The 23,801-nt window shown below is 44.2% G+C and overlaps 1 protein-coding gene across 1 annotated transcript; it reads right to left on the bottom strand.

Moving 5' to 3' along the window:
- Window positions 1-268: 268 nt before the first annotated feature.
- LOC143516352 (gasdermin-E-like) lies at window positions 269-23,801 on the bottom strand. Its single transcript, XM_077007903.1, has 7 exons — window positions 23,674-23,801; window positions 12,830-13,058; window positions 11,877-12,066; window positions 11,413-11,587; window positions 9,058-9,460; window positions 869-942; window positions 269-502 (listed from the first exon to the last, which is right to left on the bottom strand). The coding sequence occupies exons 2-7, from the start codon at window positions 13,038-13,040 to the stop codon at window positions 269-271; spliced, it is 1,287 nt and encodes a 428-aa protein (XP_076864018.1). The 5' UTR covers window positions 13,041-13,058; window positions 23,674-23,801.

Below are 23,801 nucleotides of genomic sequence, written 5' to 3' on the forward strand. Positions count from 1 at the left end.
TAATGAGATTAAATTCATTCAGATAAATGTCATTGTGTATTAGTATATATCACAGTTTGACACTGTGTCTGTGAAGCTGAATGTGTTTTTTAAAATTACTTAATTTCTGATTGAGTACATTACATAATACATACATAATTTGAATTAAGCACACCTACTATTATTATATTAGTGGTAGAAGAGACATTATTCTTTAGCACACCTATTAGTATTGGTGTTGTTGTTGTAATTATTATTATATTAGTATTAGTATTATTTTTTAGCACACCTATTGCTGTTTCTCACTGAGGTACGCAAGGCCATGAATGACGAGACACAGGATGAATGGAAGTCTCTCAAACTCCCGTCTTATAACTGCCCACAGTTTTCCATCTTCAGTCTTCAGTACAACATTGGATGAGCTGAACAGCTGCTCCACCCTCCTGAGCAGGTCCTCACTCTGCAGGGGAGCAGGCAGGTGTGTGAGGAGGAGGGGCTGGGAGTGGTGTGTTAGGAGGGTTACCTGACCAGAGCACAAACACATAAACATCACTTCATTAAGGGTGTCTATGAAGGACAATCCTCTGAATCACTTTACAATCACAAGAACAGTAAAAACCTTAGACTGCACACAATGTCTGCTGTCTAATCCACAAGGAACTAAAGATCAAAACATTTCCAAGGAAAACTGACATTAGAGACTTGGGGCCGGGAGATGGAGTACTGCAGCAAACAAAGGTGAACACAGACGGCTCACAAAAACAAACAAAAAGCACAAGTACTTTGGCAGGCCTGCCCTCTGATGGCCAGGTGCATTGCAGCATCTACAGGGAGAGCTCTGAAAAACATGCGGCCTTAGAATATGGTGTCCAAGAGACATGAGACTTACTATGTAGTTTAACTTATTGAATTCTTGTGAAGAGCAGAAGCCTTCTAGTAAGAGGAGTCCATCATCTGTCAAACCTAATCATCAAACACACAAGAATAATACATCACGGACTGTGTGATGACACAACTGTCAATAATACAAGGACAGAGCAGTGTTAATTTTGTTGACAAATAATTTGTCATAATTTTTGTCAACGCACATTTTTTAATGCCGAAAACGAAACTATAATTAAATAAAAACTACAAACCTTGGCAAAAAGTATGGAATCACCAGTCTGGAATGAGCACTCATTCAGACATTTTATTCTGTAGAACAAACTCACATCAAAAACATGATGCAATAATAAGGTCATTCCAAAGTGGCTTTCAGAAACAAAAAAATAATTAAAAAAACATTGCAGAAACAAAGTAAATGTTTCTTTTATTGAGCAAGCACAGGGAAAGAAAATATGGAATAACTCAATTCTGAGGAAAAAAAATGAAATATTTGAAAAACAGATAAACAAAAGAACATTCAAAATACATCACTAGTATTTAGTTGCACCACCTTTGGCTTTTATAATGGCTCACAGTCTCTGAGGCATGGACTTGTTGAGTGACAAACAGTATTCTTTATCAATTTGGTGCCAACTCTCTTTGATAGCAGTTGCCAGATCAGCTTTGCAGGTCAGAGCCTATGGACCATTTTTTTCAATTTCCACCACAGGTTTTCAATTGGGTTGAGAGCTGGACTATTTGCAGAACATGACATTGACTGAATGTGTTTTTCTCCAAGAAATGCCTTCACTGTTTTGTCCTATGGCATTGTCATCTTGGAAAATTATTTCATTATCTCCAAACATCGGTTCAATTGAAGGGATGAGAAAACTGTCCAAAATGTCAATGTAAACTTGTGTATTGATAGAAGAATTAACTATAGTCATCTTCCCAGTGCAGCACCATATCAAGGACTGTGGAAATTTGGTTGTTGTCTTCAGGCAGTCCTCTTTATAAATCTCACTGGAACGGCACCAAACAAAAGTTCCAGCATTATCACCTTGTCCAATGCAGATTCTTGACTCATCACTGAAGATACACTCCTGATCAAAATCTTAAGACCAGCTAAAAATTGGAAGAATTTGCATTTTGCACCACTGGATCTTAAGAAGGTTGTAAGTAGAGGTTGTAAGTAGAGCTTAATTCAATGCTAAAAGAAGAAATGGGACCAAGAGCCAAAACATTTTGAGCAGCCAATTTCTTGTAGACTGCATTTACACTCAAACGTGTTTTTCAGCTGATCAAAAGTTTAAGACCACAGCCTTTAAAAGCCAAAATCTGCCAAAGATTTTGAATCCATGTCATTTTTTGTCAAGTATTCCTACTGTCAAGACCTCCTGATGGCAAAAGCTAAAAAACTCACTGACTTTGAGCGTGGTAGGATTGTTGAGCTGCATAAGCAAGGCCTCTCACAACGTGCCATCGCTGCTAAGGTTGGACACAGTAAAACTGTAATTTTGCATTTTTTAAAAGATCCTGAGGGATATGGAACAAAAATGTCAAGTGGTAGACCCAAAAAAATTTCACCAGCGCTGAGCCGCAGGATCCGACTAGCTGTGCGTAAAGACACGGGACAATCCTCGACACAGGTCAAGGCCATTACTGGAGCTGACTGCAGCCCAATAACCATCAGACGGCATCTGCGAGAGATGGGCTTCAGAAACAAAAAACGTCTTCAAAGGCCACGTCTCATTCAACGACACAAAACTGCCCGTTTGGACTTTGCAAGGGAGCACCAAACATGGGACACTGAAAGGTGGAAGAAAGTTTTATTCTCTGATTGTTACGCGCGTTGGTATAGACGTGATTAGGACTCAAACGCTACCCACTAAAAGCAAAACGGCAAAAAACAGCCAACTGAAACCTCCACGACTGCGGGAAAACGAAAACAAAAACCCAGAGGGAAAACAGCAGAACGACACGGAGTAAACAAACAAAAAACACGCGGAAAAGAAATCAACACGTCACTGAAGAAAAGGCAGGGAAAACGAAAATCACACGGAGAATGGCTCAACATGTCAAAAAGGGAAAATAATAGAGATGACGCTCAGGTGGCAAGACCTAAAGCTTCTACCAGGATACCTGTCAGCCTGTCCACCAGAACACTGGTAGACAAACCAACATAGAACAGAGAGGGAAAAAATTACAGAATGCAAGAAAGACAAAACCTGAGAACACTCAGGGGGGAAAATGGAAAAACAAGAGAAATGAAGTCACTGCACGAGGGCAAGAGTAACTGGCTTAGGCTGCGAGTGAAACAACAACTAACAACTTCAGCAATGGGTTGCTGAAGTCACTCGTCTTAAATAGGCTGCCGACAGCTGCAGCCTATTGGGCTTGATTGCCCCTGGGTCTAGCTCGCGTGCTCCGCCTAGTGGCAGCAGGAGGCACGTGCCTGGGTCTAACCCTGACAGAACCCCCCCCTCTAGGCCCGAGACCTCGCGGGCCCAGGGCAACAGCCCTGTCACGATAAAAGGAAGTGATCAGGGAACGATCCAGGATGCGTGCCCTGGGGACCCAAGACCGCTCCTCAGGCCCGTAACCCTCCCAATCTACCAGGAACTGGTCCCGCCCCCGGACCCGACGGACGTCCAAAAGGCGTCTCACCGTATAAACCGGACCCCCACCAACCATACGTGGCGCAGGAGGAGCCGGGGCGGGAGAAGAACCACACAAGAATGGCCGGAGATGGGACACGTGAAACACCGGGTGGACACGCATGGACGGAGGGAGAACCAAACGGTAGGTGACCGGGTTGATGCGACGGTCGATCTTGAAAGGGCCCAGAAAGCGAGGAGCCAGCTTCTTGGTGCCACCCCGAACAGGTAAGTTACCCGCCGCCAACCACACCCGCTGACCAGGACAGAAGGACAGCGCAGGGAGACGGTGTTTGTTGGCGCTGCGGCAATAGGCAGAGGAGGCCTTCAACAGGGCCGAGCGGGCACGCGACCAAGCCTTGTGGCAGCGCCGGAACTGAGCCATAGCGGAAGGCACAGCCACGGCCTGCTCGTGGTCAGCAAACAGCGGAGGGGCATACCCGAACAAGCACTCAAAGGCCGACATTCCCAGAGCCGAATGCCACAGCGTGTTGTGGGCGTACTCAGCCCACAACAGGTGGTCGGCCCAGGACGCAGGGTTAGTGGACGCCAGGCACCTGAGGGTCTGCTCCAGGTCCTGGTTAACACGCTCGGTCTGTCCGTTAGACTGGGGGTGGAAACCTGACGACAGGCTAACGGAGGCACCGAGGAGGGTCAGGAAAGCCTTCCAGAAGCTGCTAGTGAACTGGGGTCCTCTATCGGACACCACGTCTTGAGGAAACCCGTAGTTGCAGACGATATGACCCAGCAAGAGGGACGCAGTCTCCCGGGCGGAGGGCAGCTTGGGCAAGCCGATGAACTTGCTAAATTTGGAAAACCTGTCGACAACCACTAGAATGGTGGTCAACCCTTTAGAGGACGGAAGCCGGGTGACGAAGTCTAGGGAGATGTGAGACCACGGTCTGGAGGGTGTGGGTAATGGACGCAACAACCCTCTGGGCTTACTACGAGGCGCCTTGCTGTGGTTGCACACCTCGCAGGAGGCCACGAAGTCGCGGATCTCCTGATCAATCGCGGGCCACCAACCTCCTCTTTATGAGCTCGGCGGTCCGCCTAGCACCGGGGTGTGCCGCATAACATTCGGTGTGTCCCCACAAGAGGACCTTACGCCGGGCGGTTGAGGGAACATAGAGACAGCCAGGAGGAACACCGCTAGGGCCGGGTTCGTTGGCGAGTTCATCCTGCACTGTCTTTTCGATTCCCCACCGGATAGGTGCAACAACAACTCCCAGGGGAAGCACAGTTTCAGGCGGACTGTCAACGAGAGGTGGCTCCCACTGACGAGATAAAGCGTCGGGCTTCGTGTTCTTAGAGCCAGGACGGTATGACAAAGTAAAATCAAAGCGACTAAAAAACAGAGCCCATCTGGCCTGTCTGGCGTTGAGACGCTTGGCCTGCTGGAGATACGTCAGGTTTTTGTTGTCCGACCAGACCAGGAAAGGGTGGCGGGCTCCCTCCAGCCAGTGCCGCCACTCCTCTAAGGCCATTTTAATGGCCAGGAGGTCTTTGTTCCCTACGTTGTACCGCCTTTCCGTAGGGATGAACCGGTGCGAAAAATAGGTGCAGGGATGCAGCTTAGGTGGTTCCCCGACCCTATGCGAGAGAACAGCCCCAACGCCTAGATCAGAGGCGTCTTTTTCGACAATGAAAGGGAGCTCAGGGTCAGGGACCCGCAGTACCGGAGCACTGGTGAAGAGACCCTTCAGCGTCTCAAACACTTTCTGGGCTTCCGGGGTCCACGTGAACTTCCCCAGTTTTTTGCTGGTGAGGGCAGAGAGCGGAGCAGCAAGGGAGCCAAAATCCCTGATAAACCGCCTGTAAAATTGGCAAATCCCAGGAAGCGTTGGACTAAATGAACGGACGTGGGCACGGGCCATTGAGTTACGGCTTTGATCTTGGTGGGGTCCATTGCCAGTTGACCCTTAGCAACGATGCACCCCAAGAAGGCCACCTCGGAGACGTGGAACAGGGACTTCTCCAGTTTTACGTAGAGGTGGTTCTCTAGTAACAACTGGAGGACGCGGCGTACATGTTGCTGGTGCTCTTGGACGGTACGGCTATATATTAAAATGTCGTCAAGGTAGACGTAGGCGTAGTCGTCCAGAGCCTCCCTAAGGACGCCATTTACAAACCGCTGGAAAGCAGCGGGTGCGTTCATGAGTCCAAAGGGCATAACTAAGTACTCGTAATGCCCAGAGGGCGTATTGAAGGTGGTTTTCCACTCGTTGCCTTCTCTCACACGCAACAGATTGTACGCACTTCTGAGATCTAACTTAGTGAAGACCGTTGCCCGTTGAAGGGCCTCGAAGGCGGAGGACATAAGTGGCAAGGGGTGACGGTCTTTGATGGTGATCTTGTTAAGTCCCCTGTAATTTATGCAAGGGCGGAGACCCCCATCTTTCTTCCCCACAAAGAAAAACCCAGCACCTGCGGGAGAGGTAGAGGGACGGATAGTACCAGCAGCGAGCGCCTCCTGAATGTAGGACTCCATTGCCTTGCGTTCAGGCAATGCTAAGGAAAACAAATGTCCCCTAGGGGGAGTAGTACCGGGTAATAGGTTGATAGCAATGTCACAGGCTCTATGCGGGGGTAGGAAGCCTGCTTTGCGCTTGCTGAAAACGTCTTTAAGGTCGTGGTAGACAGCAGGGACTTTCTCTAGGCCTGCTATTTTTTCTTGGCTTTCCCCGGATTTACTGCAGCGGGGCGCCAAGCACGACTGTTCACAAACTCTGCTCCATCGGTTGATGGACAGATTGAGCCAATCTATGTCAGGGTTGTGGGGTTGGAGCCAGGGAAACCCCAAGATCAGCTGCAGTTTGGGCGCCGCGATGACATAAGGGGTGAGGGTTTCATGATGGTTCCCTATAGTCACGGTCAGAGGGACAGTTTGGTGGGTTATATCCCCGGAAGTGAGCAACCTGCCGTCCACAGCGGACACCGAGAGGGGTTTTTCTAGGGGAACCAGAGGTACAGAGAGAGAGGCTACGAGGGTGGAGTCAATGAAATTGCCAGTAGCCCCTGAGTCAATGAGAGCCAAAACCCGGTGTTTGTCTGAACCCCTCCATGAGACCACTAAGTGGGGCATCAGACCGCAGGCGGGGAAATAAGCGCCATGACCCGTCGGTGCAACCCCATTCACCGACGGGTCTGCCCTTTTCCCTGTAACTCGGGACACTCGGCGATTCTATGGTCAGCCCTGCCGCAATAAAGACATTTGCCCTCCCGTAAGCGGGTTTGTCTTTCCTGACGGGAGAGGCGGGTGTGCCCTAACTGCATGGGCTGTTCTGACGCTTCGCCTTCCCTGTGAGTGGTCTTGCACACAGGAGACACCGACTTAGCACTGGGTGGAGCGAACAAACAGCGGTGTTGTTTGCGGTCCCTTAACTGATCATTTAACCTAATGTTGAGTTCTATGGCATCGTCCAGACCGCTGGGTGGCTCTCTGAGGGACAGTTTGTCCTTTATCTCTTCACTCAATCCTTCTAAGTAATTAGCCCCCAACGCCTCTGAACCCCAATCACTCTCTGCCGCCAGTGTGCGGAAGTCTAGGGAGTACTCTGCCACAGTCGATCTGCCCTGTCGTAAACGCAACAGTTTTGAAGCGACCATACCCCCAGAAGCCAGATGAAAAAACGACTGCCGCATAGCCCGAGAAAACCGCTCAAAAGAGGAACAGAGTTCCGGTTGGTTTTCCCACACCGGTGTAGCCCACCGTAATGCTTTTCCCGAAAGCAACGCCATGACATAGGCCACCTTAGCGCGCTCAGTGGGAAAATGGGATGGCTGCTGCTCAAAGATCAGGGACCACTGCAATAAAAACCCCCTGCACTCGTTGGGATCCCCACTGTAACGCGCCGGAGCGGGCAATATGGGCTCAGCACGGGAGTCGGCAGGCAGCCCAACAGCCCCGGAGGAAACCAGAGGGCTGGGAGCCGCATTAGGCGGATCGGGCTTTTGAACCGCGAGGGCGATAGCCTGGAGCTGGGTATGTATTTCCTGTAATGCCTGCTCATGCCTGCCGCTAGCCTGCCCTTGTATGGCAAGGGCATTTCACATCTCATCGGCGGCTGGGTTAGCTGAGTCCATAACTGGCTGAAGTTGTTCTGTTACGCGCCGCCTCCGGTCACGGCGGTGACGCGTTGGTATAGACGTGATTAGGACTCAAACGCTACCCACTAAAAGCAAAACGGCAAAAAACAGCCAACTGAAACCTCCGCGACTGCAAAAACCCAGAGGGAAAACAGCAGAACGACACGGAGGAACTCGACATGCGTTAAAAACCCAGGTAAGTAAACAAACAAAAAACACGCGGAAAAGAAATCAACGCGTCACTGAAGAAAAGGCAGGGAAAACAAAAACCACACGGAGAATGGCTCAACATGTCAAAAAGGGAAAATAATAGAGATGAAGCTCAGGTGGCAAGACCTAAAGCTTCTACCAGGATACCTGTCAGCCTGTCCACCAGAACACTGGTAGACAAACCAACATAGAACAGAGAGGGAAAAAATTACAGAACGCAAGAGAGACAAAACCTGAGAACACTCAGGGGGGAAACGGAAAAACAAGAGAAACGAAGTCACTGCACAAGGGCAAGAGTAACTGGCTTAGGCTGCGAGTGAAAAAACAACTAACAACTTCAGCAATGGGTTGCTGAAGCAGAGGTGGGGACTCGAGTTTTTGATCTGAGTTTGTTCTACAGAATAAAATGTCTAAATGAGTGCTCATCCCAGACTGGTGATTGCATACTTTTTACCAGGGTTTGTATACAAAAGGATAAAAATGATGACAAAATTAATGGATATTTTCAAATAAAAACAAGACGATAATATTGGCCAGGGATGATATCCAATCAGACCTGATTTAGTTTTGTTTAGCTAAGAGACCATAGCTACTTTAGCGTACACGGAGAGGCAGGACAACCCGTGTAACCGTACAATCAGTACTAATTTCTTCACATTGCACAGAACCCAGGAAAACCATACTAGCCTGTGAACTGTGGTTACTCATGAAATTCAAATCGAAGTGACACCCTTTATATTTTAGATGAGTATAGGGTGACCATATTTTTGTTTGGGAAAACCAGGACATGGGAGGGCGGGTGGCGAACGTAAGTTGTCGAGCGGGGGGAGGTGGCGAACGTAAGTTGTCGGGGGGGGGGGGTGGGGGGGGGGGGGTGGGTGGCGAACGTAAGTTGTTGGTTCTCCGCCAGGTGAGTATGATGAGGCTCAACTGATGAGGCTCAGGGATTCCGTGTCATACAGCGCCGTGCTCAGGGTCCTAGTGCCTGTAGAATTAATGGCCCGATTAACGTAATTTAAAAACCAGGACATTTCCACAGTTTTAAAAAATATCCCGGGACGCCCGGGACAGGACGTGAAATACGGACATGTCCCGGGAAATACGGACGTTTGGTCACCCTAGATGAGTACATTTTTTGATAATTAGTCTACTAAATTCTAAACCTAAATGAAATTTTAGTCAAAAGACTAAGACTAAAACTAAACAAAAAATTGTCAAAATTAACAGTGGGCCAGAGTGTAAGTTTAGGTCCACCTACCCATAGCTGCACTCACGAGGTTGTACATGGCAACCAGGACTGGCTGATTTTGCTTGGACAACCTCATTGAAGCTCCAGGATTGGTGGATTCTGTGGACAGACTAGTTTCACTGGTTGTGTCAGACTGTATCAGCAGATCCAAGAACGTGTCAATAATCTGATGAGGAGAGTGAGAGCAGCTGCTGTGGTAAAGGCAGGGAGCATCATCATAGACCATCTCCTCCAGTCTGTCCTCCAAAACAGACAAATGTTCACGGTCCAGTAGAATCTGTCGGAGCTGCAGTAGCAGAGGGGAGCGAGACTGATGTGACAGACCAGCCAACACACACAAGAGAGACTTTACTTCCTCCAAATCTGCAGCAGAGAGAACACACACACACACACACACACACACACACACACACACACACACACACACACACACACATACAAAAGAGAGACTTTACTTCCTCCAACTCTGCAGCTGTCAGGGCTGGCTCGGATGCCGTTCCTCCAGCCGCCACTAGAGGCTCCCGAGTCAGTCCCAGACTTAATAAGCCTAATCAGTCTCCCTGGCTACTTAATTAAGGAAGCTTGTTGTGACGGATCACTGCTGAAATGTTTTGGTCATGCCGATACGTTTTCTGCCTTTCCCTGCTTTCTCGGTTGTTGACATTTGTTACAAGGTGTCTCACCACCTTTTTCTCTCTTATAAATCTTTCACTTATTCAAGTCTCTTTCTCCTGCATCGCTTCCTGATCCATCACAAGTTTTCCCACACCTGTTTTACTTCCTATCCATTATACCTTTATTTTGGGAAGGGTTTTGTTTTGCTGCGGCATTTTTGCCTGTTGCCAGTTACTTCCCCTGGCGTCATTGGTTTCATTTTACGCATTGTATTTTGTATTCTGCGTCCTTTTTAGTTGTCTTTGTTATTTTGTTTCTTTCTCCCATCTCTCTGCAGTTGAGCTTTGTTTTACAAGTGTTGAGTTTTCTGCGTTGTTTTGCGTTGGTTAGTCTGTGCTGTGATACGCGTTTCCTTCTCACACTAGCATTGGCTCTGCCAAACTTACTGTCAGCGTGAGCCGGTACTTGAGTCCACCATTCTCTCTGTTTCTATACGCGGTGTGTACATTCCTGTACTCACCGCATTACAGCAGAAGAGAGAACACACACACATGCATACACAAAGATACACACACACACACACACACACACACACATACACATACACACACACACACACGCATACACACAGATACACATACACACACTGGACACATTAATGTAAATCTTGGTCATGTGTGTTATACAGAAAGATACTTCATGAATGACATCAACTGGAAAGCACTGAGAGGAGAAGATGAGTCATTGGCCCATGACATAATATTCTGCTGTTCACACACACACACACACACACACACACACACACACACACACACACACACACACACACACACACACAGAAACAAATGTGCACATACACACCTTTCATCAGAGTACTTAGGAGGAATTCCTCCTGTCTTTCTAATTCTTCAATGAGAGACTTGTTCTGAAATACATCAATGTCTGAAAACAAAAACAGTTTGTGTATCTATATATATACATGTGTATGTATCTATTCTTTACTATAATACATATAAAAATATTTAAATTGTGAAAAAAAAACAGACACTCACAGAGGTGATCGTCAGTTTCGATGCACAGCTCTTTAACACTGTAAGCTACAACAGTGTTGGGTGGAATCTCCATAATAACATTTGTATGTACACGTCCACTCATCTGAAGGAACATATACAATATAAAATACACTAACTAGCCACTTTATTAGGTACACCTGTGTAACTGCTCATTAACGCAAATGCAACTTGATGCATTTAGGCATGTAGACATGCCCAAGATGATCTTCTGCAGTTCAAGTATCAGAATGGGGGAAAAAGGTGATTTAAGTGACTTTGAACATGGAATGGTTGGTGCCAGACGGACTGGTCTGAGTATTTAGGAAACTGCTGATCTACTGGGATTTTCATGCACAACCATCTCTAGGATTGACAGAGAATGGTCTGAAAAAGAGAAAATTTGTTGATGCCAGAGGTCAGAGAAGAAAAGCCAGACTAGTTCTAGCTGATAGAATGGCAACAGTAACTCAAATAACCAGTCGTTACAATTAAGGCATGCAGAAGAGCATCTCTGAATGCATAATAAGTTGAACCTTGAGGTGGATGGGCTAGCAGCAGAAGACCACACCTGGTGCCACTCCTGTTAGCTAAGAACAGGAAACTGAGGCTACAATTTGCACAGGCTCATCAAAATTGGACAGTAGACACCCCTTCACAGACCCACTCTGTTCATATACACATCCATACACAGACCCACCGTTGCCTTAGCTGTCTCAAATAATTTTTGCCCGATGTCACAGGTGCCTTTCATCAGACTACTGCAGTCGATTCTGCATTGAGAGGTGGTGAAAATACTGTCCAGCACCACAAAGAGCTTCCATTTGGGATTATTCTTCCACTCTTTGAGCTGAAACTTCTTAAGGTCCACTGTCCTGTAGGACCCGTCAAAACAAGGAATCACACAGCTACTACAAGCCAAGCAGTGGAAACAACTCACACACAGGCATGTTTGCAGTAACCACTGAGTTAAAGGTGATGTTGTGCGTTTGCATTGTACATTGACATCATCAGTACTGTTTCATTCTGAGTTCACTGGACTGGATTACAGAACCTCAGCAATAAAACCTTCCAAGTACAAACTTCCATTTTGACTAAAATTCATGATACTATACACTTTACTGGGACACATTATACACGTCAGTGTGTGTATTTCTTTCTGACCTGTCGTTGAACTGTAGAAGTGTGCTCATGTTCACAGATTCTTTACGAAGTGTCCCTAAAGAGACGGAATGAGCAGACCCTCCACTGCCCTCTACAGACACACTGAGAGCACTCAGTCCTGCCTCCAGAGATCCAGACATGTTGCCTTGGTGTGTCTCCTGGTACGTCACCAGCTCAGTTTCATACAGCTCTGATAACAAAAGACACACAGAGAAACACAATAACTGTCCGACTATTGGTTCTGCAAATAATTCCCGTATTAAGGGCAGATGGTCAGTGCTGGGGCATTTATTGGTGGGCTGTGTCCTCTACTGGTTCACTAATATGTACTAAAATAAATACACAAGTGCACTTGAAAAACTACAACATTCAGGTATGAAGCACATCAGATATTGTAAAATCATGAAAGTTGATTAACTAGATGTGTGTGGTTATATATTAACAGTATGAATTAAAAGTATTCATGTTGTTTTGTGGTCTCCCTGATGTTATCAAGCAGGCTTAAGAGATTGAAACCTGAACACTGGAACTGAGATTAATGCTCTTCCTTCACTCTTCCATACATACCTCATTGATATTAATTACTTAATGTACGGTATGAAGTCTTCCTATGCTGTTCTGCCTCTGTGCCATCCCACAACATAGTTAAATGTTAACTTGGCTAATAGGCTACTTGGTTACACTGAAGTTGACCAGAAACACAATTTTTAAACTAATTTTCCTCAAAGATTTCTGGGCGTCCTACAGCTGTGGAGCTGTGTGAACTGAATGTGATTTCTTCACCAACTGCATAGTGGTGCCACTGTGACAGAGAGAGAGAGGGGAGGGGCAGGGAGTGGGCAGAGCCACAGCAGAATTCCCATTATACTATGTGTCTCCCCACTGCTTCCCAGTGTATCTCGCAGTTGCTTCAAAATTATCTGAATTGAATGGGTGGCTTGGTGGGTGGGTACCTGGCTGAATAGGATCCCCTTGTAGCAGGTCATTGAGGGTGAGTCCTGTGGGTCTGTATTTCGTCTTCTGCCATTTTAGCCACATAGATGGACTCTTGATTATCACAGCCAGTGGCTTCAGATTTGCTGAATCGTTTAAGCTGGAAACAGCAATCAGGTCACTATTTGGAGCGATCTGGTGAACAAGCCTCTTTGTAACCTTCTTAAACATGTCTCCCCACAGTGTGACCTGCAAATGATGAAGTGGTTGAGTATATTTACAAATGAAACATAAACAAGTATATGCAGTGTGTCATTCCGAATGGTTATAAAGTAAAGTTTACATTGTTTCTGATCCTCTATCCAATAACCCTATACCCTAGACCAGTGGTTCTCAAACTTTTTAGACAAAGTACCACCAATTGTCAAACTAAAACCTCCACGTACCACCACCTGGTGGACGGGTGGTAGCGAACATAAATTGGTATGGGGGGGGGGGGGGTGGTGTAAAATGGACACAAATTAAGTGTTATATCTCGATCGATCACCAGTGGTTGGCGCCAGAGCGAACTAGTAACTCATTGAATCATAGATATGGTTTTTTTTTTCTCAGCGTGAGAAATTGGATGTGTGGCGTGAGAGCGTGTGAAGACAGTAAAATGCGTGTGTCTCACGCTCAATGCGCGAGAGTTGGCAACCTTGCTCATTACACACATATGTTATAATGTAGTTCTCCTGTAGTTCATGTTGTTAGTGGTTTACAGAACAAAAAGTCTTCGTGCGACATGCCCTCATACTCATCGCACGTAAATGAGCAAGTTTGCTAAATCTGCAAAATCTATGCATTCATCTAACTGCAGTGAGAAGCATTTACTCATTTTAATTCTCTCTGTCAATGTTTGTCTGACGTTGTGCGCCATTTCATCAATTCTGCAAGTGACTGTGTCATTTGAAAGAGGCACCTGGTCGAGCTGTTTAGCTACATTTTCTCCGCACATAATACGAGTCATCTCTTTTGCCAACGGTAAACAAAGTTCCTCACCAATTGTGTGGGGCTTACCCGCTTTGGCAATCCGCAAACTAGCACGGTAGGAGGCTTCCTGTGCCTTGGAGACTGGGCTCGCTGTATTCTTTATTGTGGATTTGCGCTGTTTCAGATCTTTTAGTTTCTGAATTTCAGGACTTGTCATAATTCTGTTTAAAAAAAAATAATAATTGTGTAAAAAAAAAAAAAACTCAAAGCATTTTCCGAGCTCACCGAGCTCACCACATCACCGAGCTCATTTTCCGAGCTCACCACAGTTTGAGAACCACTGCCCTAGACTACTGAATCAGACCCATGTGTTCATTCATGCTCACTTCTGACAACTGAATGTATTATTCAGAACAAATATTATTCTCTTAAAATAAAATATATTCTCTTTAATTGTTTTTATAGTGACTGGCGTCGTCCAGAGGAGGATGAGTTCCCCCCACTGAGTCTTGGTTCCTCTCAAGGTTTCTTTGTAACGCGTGGAGGAGGAGGCACGACGACGAATAATGTAGTCAAACACAGAACGTTTATTAAACAAAAAGACTAGGGGTGGGCATAGATTAATTTTTTTAATCTAGATTAATCTCACTGAAATCTTGAAATTAATCTAGATTAATCTAGATTAAAATGGCTCATATGCATGCTACCCAAGTAATGACTAAAAGTCCGTTTTTGAGATAGGGTTTCTTAATACAGAGGGTGCATTAGACCAGGGGCTCATCTCCTGTTTCAAAAATGCATCACCATCCAAACCTTTCGAAAAAATAATGCGCAATTTCCAAGTTTCGGCAGAAAAAAATGCGAATTAAGCCTTGTATCCATTCATTACAGTTATGCAAATAAACTTTAGATCACGTGAGAGGACGCCAAACTATAGTGGTTTTACGTCCATCTGGCAGTTACGCATTTTTGCACGTTGAGGTTTTGAAACATTTTTTTTTTCTTTTCTATACATGGAGAAGTTAAATTCAATTTGCTCTCTCCAGAACTGTTTTTGTATGCATTTGCCATCTTTACATCGCGATCATGTACAGAACCACATGACTTGAGGCATGATACGTCATCGTTTATGCGAAAAACCCTTTTCCATCCAGTTTTTCCGAATTTTGGCGATGCGATAGTCTAACTTCTCCACCTCCTCCTAGCGTAAAAATCTTTTTGCGATATTTGGGGCTTTTTTCAAATTTTGGTCTTTTTCCATTCAGTTTTTTTCATGCGCATTTTCAAAATGCGCAAAAACTCGGTGGATGGAAAACCCTCTAATGACTGCTTGAGGAAGCTGTTCTACTTTGATACTTGAAGAAAAAAAACATGCTCAATAAAATGTAGGTTAGTCGTGTTCAACGGTTTATTCAGTTAAACATGAATTTGTAAGCCTACATACTGTACATCAGGGGTGCTCATTACGTCGATCGCGATCGACCGGTCGATCGCGAAGGAAGTGTCGGTCGATCGCGAAGGAATGTGCGTAGATCGCGTCACATAAAATAGTAGTAGATGAATCGCACATCTGCACTGATGGTTGTATTTTGATTGACATTCACGGTAGCCAATCTGCAATCCACTCAACAAATTACGTTCGCCACCCCCCCCACTCAACATATTAACATATTACGTTCGCCCCCCCCCCCCCCCCCCCCGCTCAACAAATTACGTTCGCCGCCACCCCCGGTAGATCTTTCTGACTGGGTCATCTTATAAGTAGCTCGCAAGCTGAAAACTGTGGGCACCCCTGCTGTACATTAAAAGGAGTTGATAACATGTTTATTCAGCTAAACATGATATTTGAAATGTAAGCCGACATTTAGTACATTTAACACTAGAAGTCCCTGAAATTTCAACCACCCCCCTGAAGTCCCTAAAGAGGGTCCAAAGAACCTTAGTCCAAACTGACACCTCTGGTGGCTCCAATTAACATCCATTCATTTGCAAAAGTGCCCATTGCCTGAGGAATCAGCAGGGGGGAGAAGAGCTGAACTTGCCTCCAGTGTTATGTAAATGAGGCGTGTGTCAGGTATGGGTGGTTGCTGCTGAAAGCTTGCACCTCCTTGGCTACCATATGAGACTGTGCAAGATCTCTTGCAAGAAGTCTCCTCATCTACAGAACCATATGTTTGAGATTTGATTTGTGAAAGGTTGAAATAATGTGAAATTGACACAAACATAATATTTGAATTATAATGGCATATAAGTGGCATATTGATTAGTCAAAATGGCTCTGATATTTTTAACCTTATTTTAAGTAGTTTTGTCTTTTGAAAAACTGCTAATAGGTATAAATGTTTTTACATAAATGTATACAAAAAACCCTCAGCTACTTAAAATAGAATAATATTATTGAGCAATTTTAACTTATCAAGATCAAGATTTTGCAGTGTGTCTCTTCCAAATACAGCCATAACCAGCAAACAAAAATAGGAAATTTAGGAAATCTTACCAAAAGAGATTTCACTACTACAGATTTTCACTACTCTCTGAAAACTAACAATGTGTTGTGTGTGACGTTTGTGACCCTAGGCTTTAAAATTGCTTCATATGGGCTTTTCAAACTTTTTTTTTGGCCCACCTCCACCCTTTCACCTTTGAAGGACAACTTTGTTTTCATGTAAGGATCAAAAGAAAACAATTTTGTATAATACAGTACAATAGTGATAAAAACAATTGGGGTTAGGTGAACCATACAGGACAGGAGAGAAAACAGGAGGAGAGAAAAGAAGGGGAGAGAAAGTAAAAAGGGAAAAGACAGAAGAGCAGAAAAAACAGCTCAAATGACCACTGCAATGATTCACCAACTGCTGCTACTAAATGAAGAGCAGAAAGTAAGACATACAGCACAAATGACTGATGTATGTGTGTGTGAGTGTGTGTGGTTATGTAAGTGCAACATAGGATAAATGTACATAATGTACTTATTAGCAAGGCCCCAGAGGCCAGAGGCAGGCAGAGAAAGACCAGGGAACCCCACCCGCCCACGGCCCCTCCAGGATCATGTCCAAAGCCTGCTGTGTACTGGAAACCTTTGCTATCCTTGCTTCTCAGTCAACAGAGTAAGTGAAATGTGTGGTGACATGGATTTTCATCCACATGTAGGTGGCTACAGTCATCTTTCTCTTTATTATAAAACTGACAGACATTATTTGAACTATAATTCCAAAACATATCAAGTCTACCTCCTTTGTACTAATTTTGGATTTTTTTCTCACTGCAAAAGGTGACAAGATTATTGGTCAAAATAGCTAAAGTTCAGATTTCTCTGAAAGGGTCTTTTCTTCTCCGTCTGAGTCAATGGATCAACATAGCTCACACTATCACCCATCCCCCCGTCTACCTAGAAATGGCTGCATGACAAAGGATGGCCTCATGGGATGCAAAATACCTCAGCACTGGCTTTGGCAGGCTCAGGTAGAAATGTAGTAATGTTAGTAATGTTTTTCTTCTAAAAAACATAAGTGGGTTCAAAATAACAATTTTTGAAAAAAATGACCAAATTAATTGTGATGATCCACCTCAAAAAAGGTCATGCAAAAGTCTGTAAGCTGGTCCTGAGTGTGTCTGCCCATCCCCCAGCTGCATTGTTGTGCAGGGGACATGCATAAGGTGAGAGAGGCAGTCAGAGGGCCTGGCTGAGAGCAGCAGCTACAGAGGACATGATGTAAGTTTAGAAATATATACAATAAAGTTGAAATGTTCTCAACAGAGCACTCACATACAATTATCCACTCAGTCCGCCACTCCCTCATTTGGGGAGAAAGCTACACTATTGTGGCTATTCCCCACTTTAGACAATTTAGACAATTTTTAATCATGGAGGGGTCTGAAATTTTCGTCTTAGGTGCATGTCCTCACTGTATTGGAGTATTTTATTGTCTGAGTGAAAGAGAAACAAAATGGGGTCACTAAAGTGGGAATAGCCACAATACTGTAGCTTTCTCCCCAAATGAGGGACTGGCAGACTGGGTAGATAGTTGTACAGTATGTGAATGCTCTGATGAGAACACTCATGAACAATTGTGCAAATGTGAGATGTGTCGACTGCTACAGATACACGTGTGGCAAATGTACCAGGGAGATACCCTGGCAGTGCCAGGCATGTTCTGACAGACTGCTGAGTGACTGCTGAAGTGCTAGTCACACAAGAAGGACATGCCACTCACACACACACACACACACACACACACACACACACACACACACACACACACACACACACACACACACACACACACACACACACACACACACACACACACACACACACACACAGAGCCCTGCACTGCAGCCTATTGTAAATATGTGTGGAATTGTTTTATTCCTTGAATTTTTTGTATAATTTTATGGCAATAATAAAAAGCATGGAACATAAAAAAGCATGGAAACATAACAGTTGTTCTTTTGTATGTTTCTCATGCTGAAATTTCAGTCCTCCTGACTTAGACACAAATGCTTCTGGTCATTACTCACATGTACCCACGGACGTAGTTTTGGGGGGGGGGACGGGGGGGACATGTCCCCCCCACTTTTTCAAAAGCCGGTTTTGGTCCCCCCCAGTTTTTACAGTTAAAACCAAATATTTAAGTAGTGACAAAGTCATGTCCCCCCCACTTTTTAACGGTAAAAAAACCAATATCCAAATAGCGACAAATCTAGCACTAGGATCATGCAGCACCCCCCCCCCCCCCCCCGCTTAACAGTTCGCCACCCCAGGTTGTGTCCCCCCCACTTGTGAAATCAAAACTACGTCCATGCATGTACCTGGCTATAAAATTTCTAATTTTCTATTTAAAATATAAAAAAATAATTTATTGTTTGTGCTTTGTTGCTCAGATAAAACTAAACTAAATACAATATATAACCTTTATATTATAAAATACAATAAACTAAATAGAACTAACTAGAAACTAAATGGCTAAACTCAATGGAAAACAACAATTAGTTGTGAGCTGAAGCATGCCCCCTCCTGTGGTGCGCCAGTAATGGCCTTATTTACAGGACAAAAGTGCCTGCTTACAGCTGATAATAGGGTGTTAGCTAAAATCCTTCAGTTCTCTCGACCCTTCTCTGGGTTCCGATGGTAGAAGTGTTGAAAGACCCTTCTCTGGGACTTCTAGTGTTAACCTCACGGACGTAATTTGGGGGGGACTTTTTCAAAAGCCGGTTTTGGTCCTCTGCAGTTTTAACGGTTAAAAAGAAATATTTAAATAGCGACGAATCTAGCGCTAGGACCATGCAGAAAACGACCGCTCCAACCTCCGCTCCGTTAACACTTTACGTTCCTAAAAATGAATTTTCCATGAAGCAAACCTGGCGACTTCGTGGCCATGTAATCACACGAACGATTTGTAATTCACGTTTGAAAACTCGTTCTCGCCCCTACTGTGCAATTTGGTTAGGAATACAGCCGAGCTAAATTATCAAGTTGAAAGTCATCATAGTTTGATTACCTATTTGACCCAGTTCCCAACCCAACTTTAAGAATAGATTAACGGCGATAATTTTTATATCGCCCGATAAGAGTATCAAATTAACGACCGCCGTTAACGCCATTAACGGCCCACCACTGAAAAAGACGTTAAGTTTTACCCTCGTGATCTCGAGACAAGGCACAGGTGAGACTACGAACACACTCACAGACGACCCACACCCACGGAACTACAAACATGGACATAACGGCACGCAGACAACGTAGTGACATGCCCACAAGGAGGGGTCCGGAGCTGTCACCGTGACATTCTTCCTCATGTTCTTAGGGAGTTTTTCCTTGCCACTGTTGCCCTTGGATTGCTCACTGGGGGCTTGGACTCAGACACTTGTAAAGCTGCTTTGTGACAACAACTATTGTAAAAAGTGCTATATAAATACATTTTGATTGATTGATATTAACAGGGGAGGCACGGTGGTGTGGTGGTTAGCACTGTCGCCTCACAGCAAGGCGGTCTGGGTTCGATTCTCTGGGCTGTTCTGTGTGGAGTTTGCATGTTCTCCCTGTGCCTGTGTGGGTTTCCTCCGGGTACTCCGGTTTCCTCCCACAGTCCAAAGACATGCGTGTTAGGTTGATTGATCACTCTAAAATTGCCCGTAGGCGTGCGTGCGTGCGTGTGTGTTGGCCATGCGGTGGACTGGCCCATGGTGTACCCTGCCTTCGCCCGGAGATGCTGGGATTGGCTCCAGCCCCTCCGTGACCCCGACTAGCGGGATTAAGCGGTTCAGATAATGGATGGATGATATTAACAGAACTCTTCCAGTTCATCCAGCACTTCTGCCCCTTAAACACTGTTGTGATGCTGAAAACATCAAGTAACAGTAACACATAAAAATTATGTGATATATGACATATTATGTGGCTCAAAATAAATAAGCAAAATACAAAATTAAAAATCCTCTGATAATAATAAACAAAATGTTATTCACCAAAAGCACTGAAATGAACTGATGATGGCAGAATGCTTTATGGAGAAACAATTGCTGAAAAGTGTTAATACATTTACGGCATTTTGGCAGATGCCCTTATCCAGAGCGACTTACATTTTTATCTCATTTTTTATACAAGTGAGCAATTGAGGGTTAAGGGCCTTGCTCAGGGGCACCTCAGTCATGGCCTCAGGTCTGGGAATTGAACCCACGACCCTCTGGTTACAAGACCAGTTCCCTAACCACCAGGCCATGACTGCCTGTTAATATTTTACCTGCCTGATCCACCCCAGGTACATTACGTACATAATGTATAATAAATAGTTATTGAGAACTGTCACAATATATCGTACAATTGTGACAGCTGTAGATTTGCTTATTAGAGTTTAGGGAGCCAGTAACAGTTCAGTAGTTCAATAAGAGGAGTAGGGCGTGAGGTTTTAGTTGGGATAAACTCTCCTTCAGCAGTAACACAAACTTTCATCCTGTTTAATTTGCTCCCTTGTGTGATGGTCGGAGGAGGCAGGCACGACGAAGAAGTTTGTGGTGAACATATACCTTTAATCGACACAAAAACAGTAAAGTTCAGTGTGGAATGCGCAAGCACTCTCATTCACTGCTTACACTGGCACGAACTTTAGACAAAGACGAGGATGAGACATTGCGCAAACGCACATTAAATAGGTGAATAACAAGTTCCCCAGTGATCATGAGACAAGGCACAGGTGAAAGCAATGAACACTCTCACGAACTACCCACACCCACGGAACTACAAACATGGACATAACTAGACACAGACGACGTAGCAACACACCCACAAGGAGGGGTTCGGAGCTGAACTGTGACATCTTGACATTTAGCACATTGTCTATATCTATGTCTGTATGTGAAATAGTCTAGTACATACTGTAAACTGTAGTCTGCACTAAGTATGTACTGTATATAATGTACACAGCATTAAAAACAGTACATACTGTACACTGCATATTGGTTCCTGAAGTAATACATATAATAGTATTGTAGGGAAGTATATGGAGTAGATGGACTGTATATTAATCTAAATAGGTTGCACTGTTCTGTTTGTCATCGAACACAACCAAGGAATGCCGGTCAGAGCATTACTGATAGCGTGAAGATGGTGAATGGGAGTTTAAATGCAAATAACGACGCCAGACAGGTTGAAGTAGAACTTGGTTTCTTCTATTAAACTTTGCAGTTACATTTCACAGGGTACTGATCAACATTCATGCATTTGTGCGTGTGTTAGGAGTTGGGTGAGGTCGTATGTCGTGTCGTGTGATCGTTGCTCATTAATGCACACAGAACACTGAAACGGTTAAGGATGACTGTGCGAACTCTCAAAAAACAACAAAGTCGAGGCGTACGTAGTTACGTCTCGTGAGCCTACAATATCAAATAAAAGCTCTCAGGTTAAACGTAACGGGTACGTCAAACGAAGAACCACTCGCTAAACATACAAGTCCGTAGTCTTTTCTACAAGTATCCAATATGCAGTAACACAAACCATATACACAATAAAATAAACATATGATAGTTCGGCTCACTCATGATAACTGAACATTGGTTTGTTTTAATTTTCATAACTTATTTTAAACACTGAGTTAAATAGCTGCTAAGCTCCTCTCTTTACCTGAGTGTCCAAGACACATACACACAAATCCAATTATATAAACTGTGTCCTGCAAACATGCCAGGTGCACTTAAGTACACCTTTGGCAAGAAGGTTTGGCAAGCATTAATCAAAGCCAACTACCAGGGAAAAACAAGGTCTGGAGCTACCCATCATGCCTAGCTCCGCCCCTTCTGTCACTCCAGTTTGGTTCCCTTTAGCTCCGCCCAGCCTTTTCCTTAGCACTTCCTTATTTGTTTCCTGTCAGTCCCTCCTACTAATATGTGTCTCATGATCATCCTTCCCACCTGTTTCTTGTTAGTTTCATTGTCTGCGTTATTTAAGCTATGTTTCTTCCTCTGTTCAAAACTGGTCTGTGTTAGTGGTCTACAATTTGTGAGTGTTTTTGGATATTCCTGGTTCTTTGCATTTGTGTTTTTTGTCAGGTAACATTTTGTACTCTTTTTGTTATTTTTTATAATTTGTCTGTTAAATCCCTTCATCTTGGTTTTGTTTCTTTGTCTGACTCCCCTGGTATGACTTTGCATCTGCCTTTTTGCTCCCCCTCACCCCCAGTCAGAGGGCCCCGGAATTGGACATGAAACTCCCGGGCTGAAAAAGTGGCCCACTCCGGCCCTGCCCCCAGTGTTACATTAACAATTTACACTGTACAGGAGGCTGTGGCCACTGGAAATTTGTGAGATCTGCTCATCTGGCGCAAGTGGAAGGAAAAGCCAACTAATCCATCCAAAAGTGTTTGAGGTTGCCACGGTGCCCCTCCTGAACCTCCTTCCACGTGGCAAAATGGGCAAGTCTTGTCCCCTGTAGGGAGTGACCTTGACTAGTCACAATAGTGTGTTAAAGAAGGAAAATATCTTTCTTGTTATTGTCTTTACAAATATAAAAAGTACAGTGCCCGTTTTACATTTATGTACATAAAAATATTGCTTAGATTAAAAATCCAGATTTTTAACTGAGATTATATATAAAACCCATTTTATAAATTTTATTTGTATTCGACCAATACAAATAGACCAATTTGTATGACTAATAATCCCATTTGGAGTTACGGCCAATCTGTTTGGAGTTGGTCCAATTTGCAGGAATACACATCAAGATGCCTTATATGGTGATGAGTAATCAGCAGGTGTTCAAGCTGCCTTCAGTTTCACACACGCTAACCTCTTGCTGCTCCATACTTCAGCCATTTCTGTTTCATGCATATGGAGGTCTGAAACACTTTTGTCTTTTACCACTGTGCCAATTGTCCTCCATTACAGCATATCTGACTTTAACACATCAGATACAGAATACAGTATTAACATTAGATTCATATTAGCAAGCAACAAATTGAACCAATAAAGCTGGGGACATAAAATGCATGTAAATGCATGAGTAAAATGTGGTGGCATATTTGTTCTATACAATTATGTACAGTTTTACATTTATGTACAATCCTACTACAGTTCCTACACGTATGCATACTGTGCATCATGTGGCTTTTTCAACATGTATATTTTGAACAGATCGAAAACAGTTTTAGCAGAACTCAGACTGTAACAGGAACAGGAGACTGTAAAACATTACATTTTGGATTTTTACAGTCCAAAATTCTTAAAATTCTTACAATCTTACAAGTTTTTTCACTTATTTTTACTATTTTCACTTATTTATTTTTGTCTAGCATGTTTGAATGTTTCACCAATTCTATTTGGATTTGAGCAATGTACATTAAATATTTGTTTTTATTGAATGTCCTAATGACAGCATAGTTAATGTACATGTATTGTTTACCTTTAACCTTTTGTTCAGAATCTGCCGTTGAGCGAAAAATTACACTTCAAAACAGAAGAGGGCAAATCAGGAGCTCCAGCAATGTATCCAGTAAACAACTCAGTTCTCTTCTCTACAGAATGCAAGAC

Source organism: Brachyhypopomus gauderio, chromosome 6 (genome assembly GCF_052324685.1).
Source record: "Brachyhypopomus gauderio isolate BG-103 chromosome 6, BGAUD_0.2, whole genome shotgun sequence".
Classification (NCBI taxonomy): Eukaryota; Metazoa; Chordata; class Actinopteri; order Gymnotiformes; family Hypopomidae; genus Brachyhypopomus; species Brachyhypopomus gauderio.

What these genes read in the sequence shown, in the direction of transcription:
- LOC143516352 (XM_077007903.1), bottom strand. Translation starts at nt 13,040, where the DNA reads ATGTTTAAGAAGGTTACAAAGAGGCTTGTTCACCAGATCGCTCCAAAT. An exon ending in CCTCGTGAGTGCAGCTATGG is followed by an intron (nt 943 to 9,057) that starts GTAGGTGGACCT and finishes TTTGATGATTAG; the next exon opens with GTTTGACAGATGATGGACTC. An exon ending in TCAATAAGTTAAACTACATA is followed by an intron (nt 503 to 868) that starts GTAAGTCTCATG and finishes TGCTCTGGTCAG; the next exon opens with GTAACCCTCCTAACACACCA.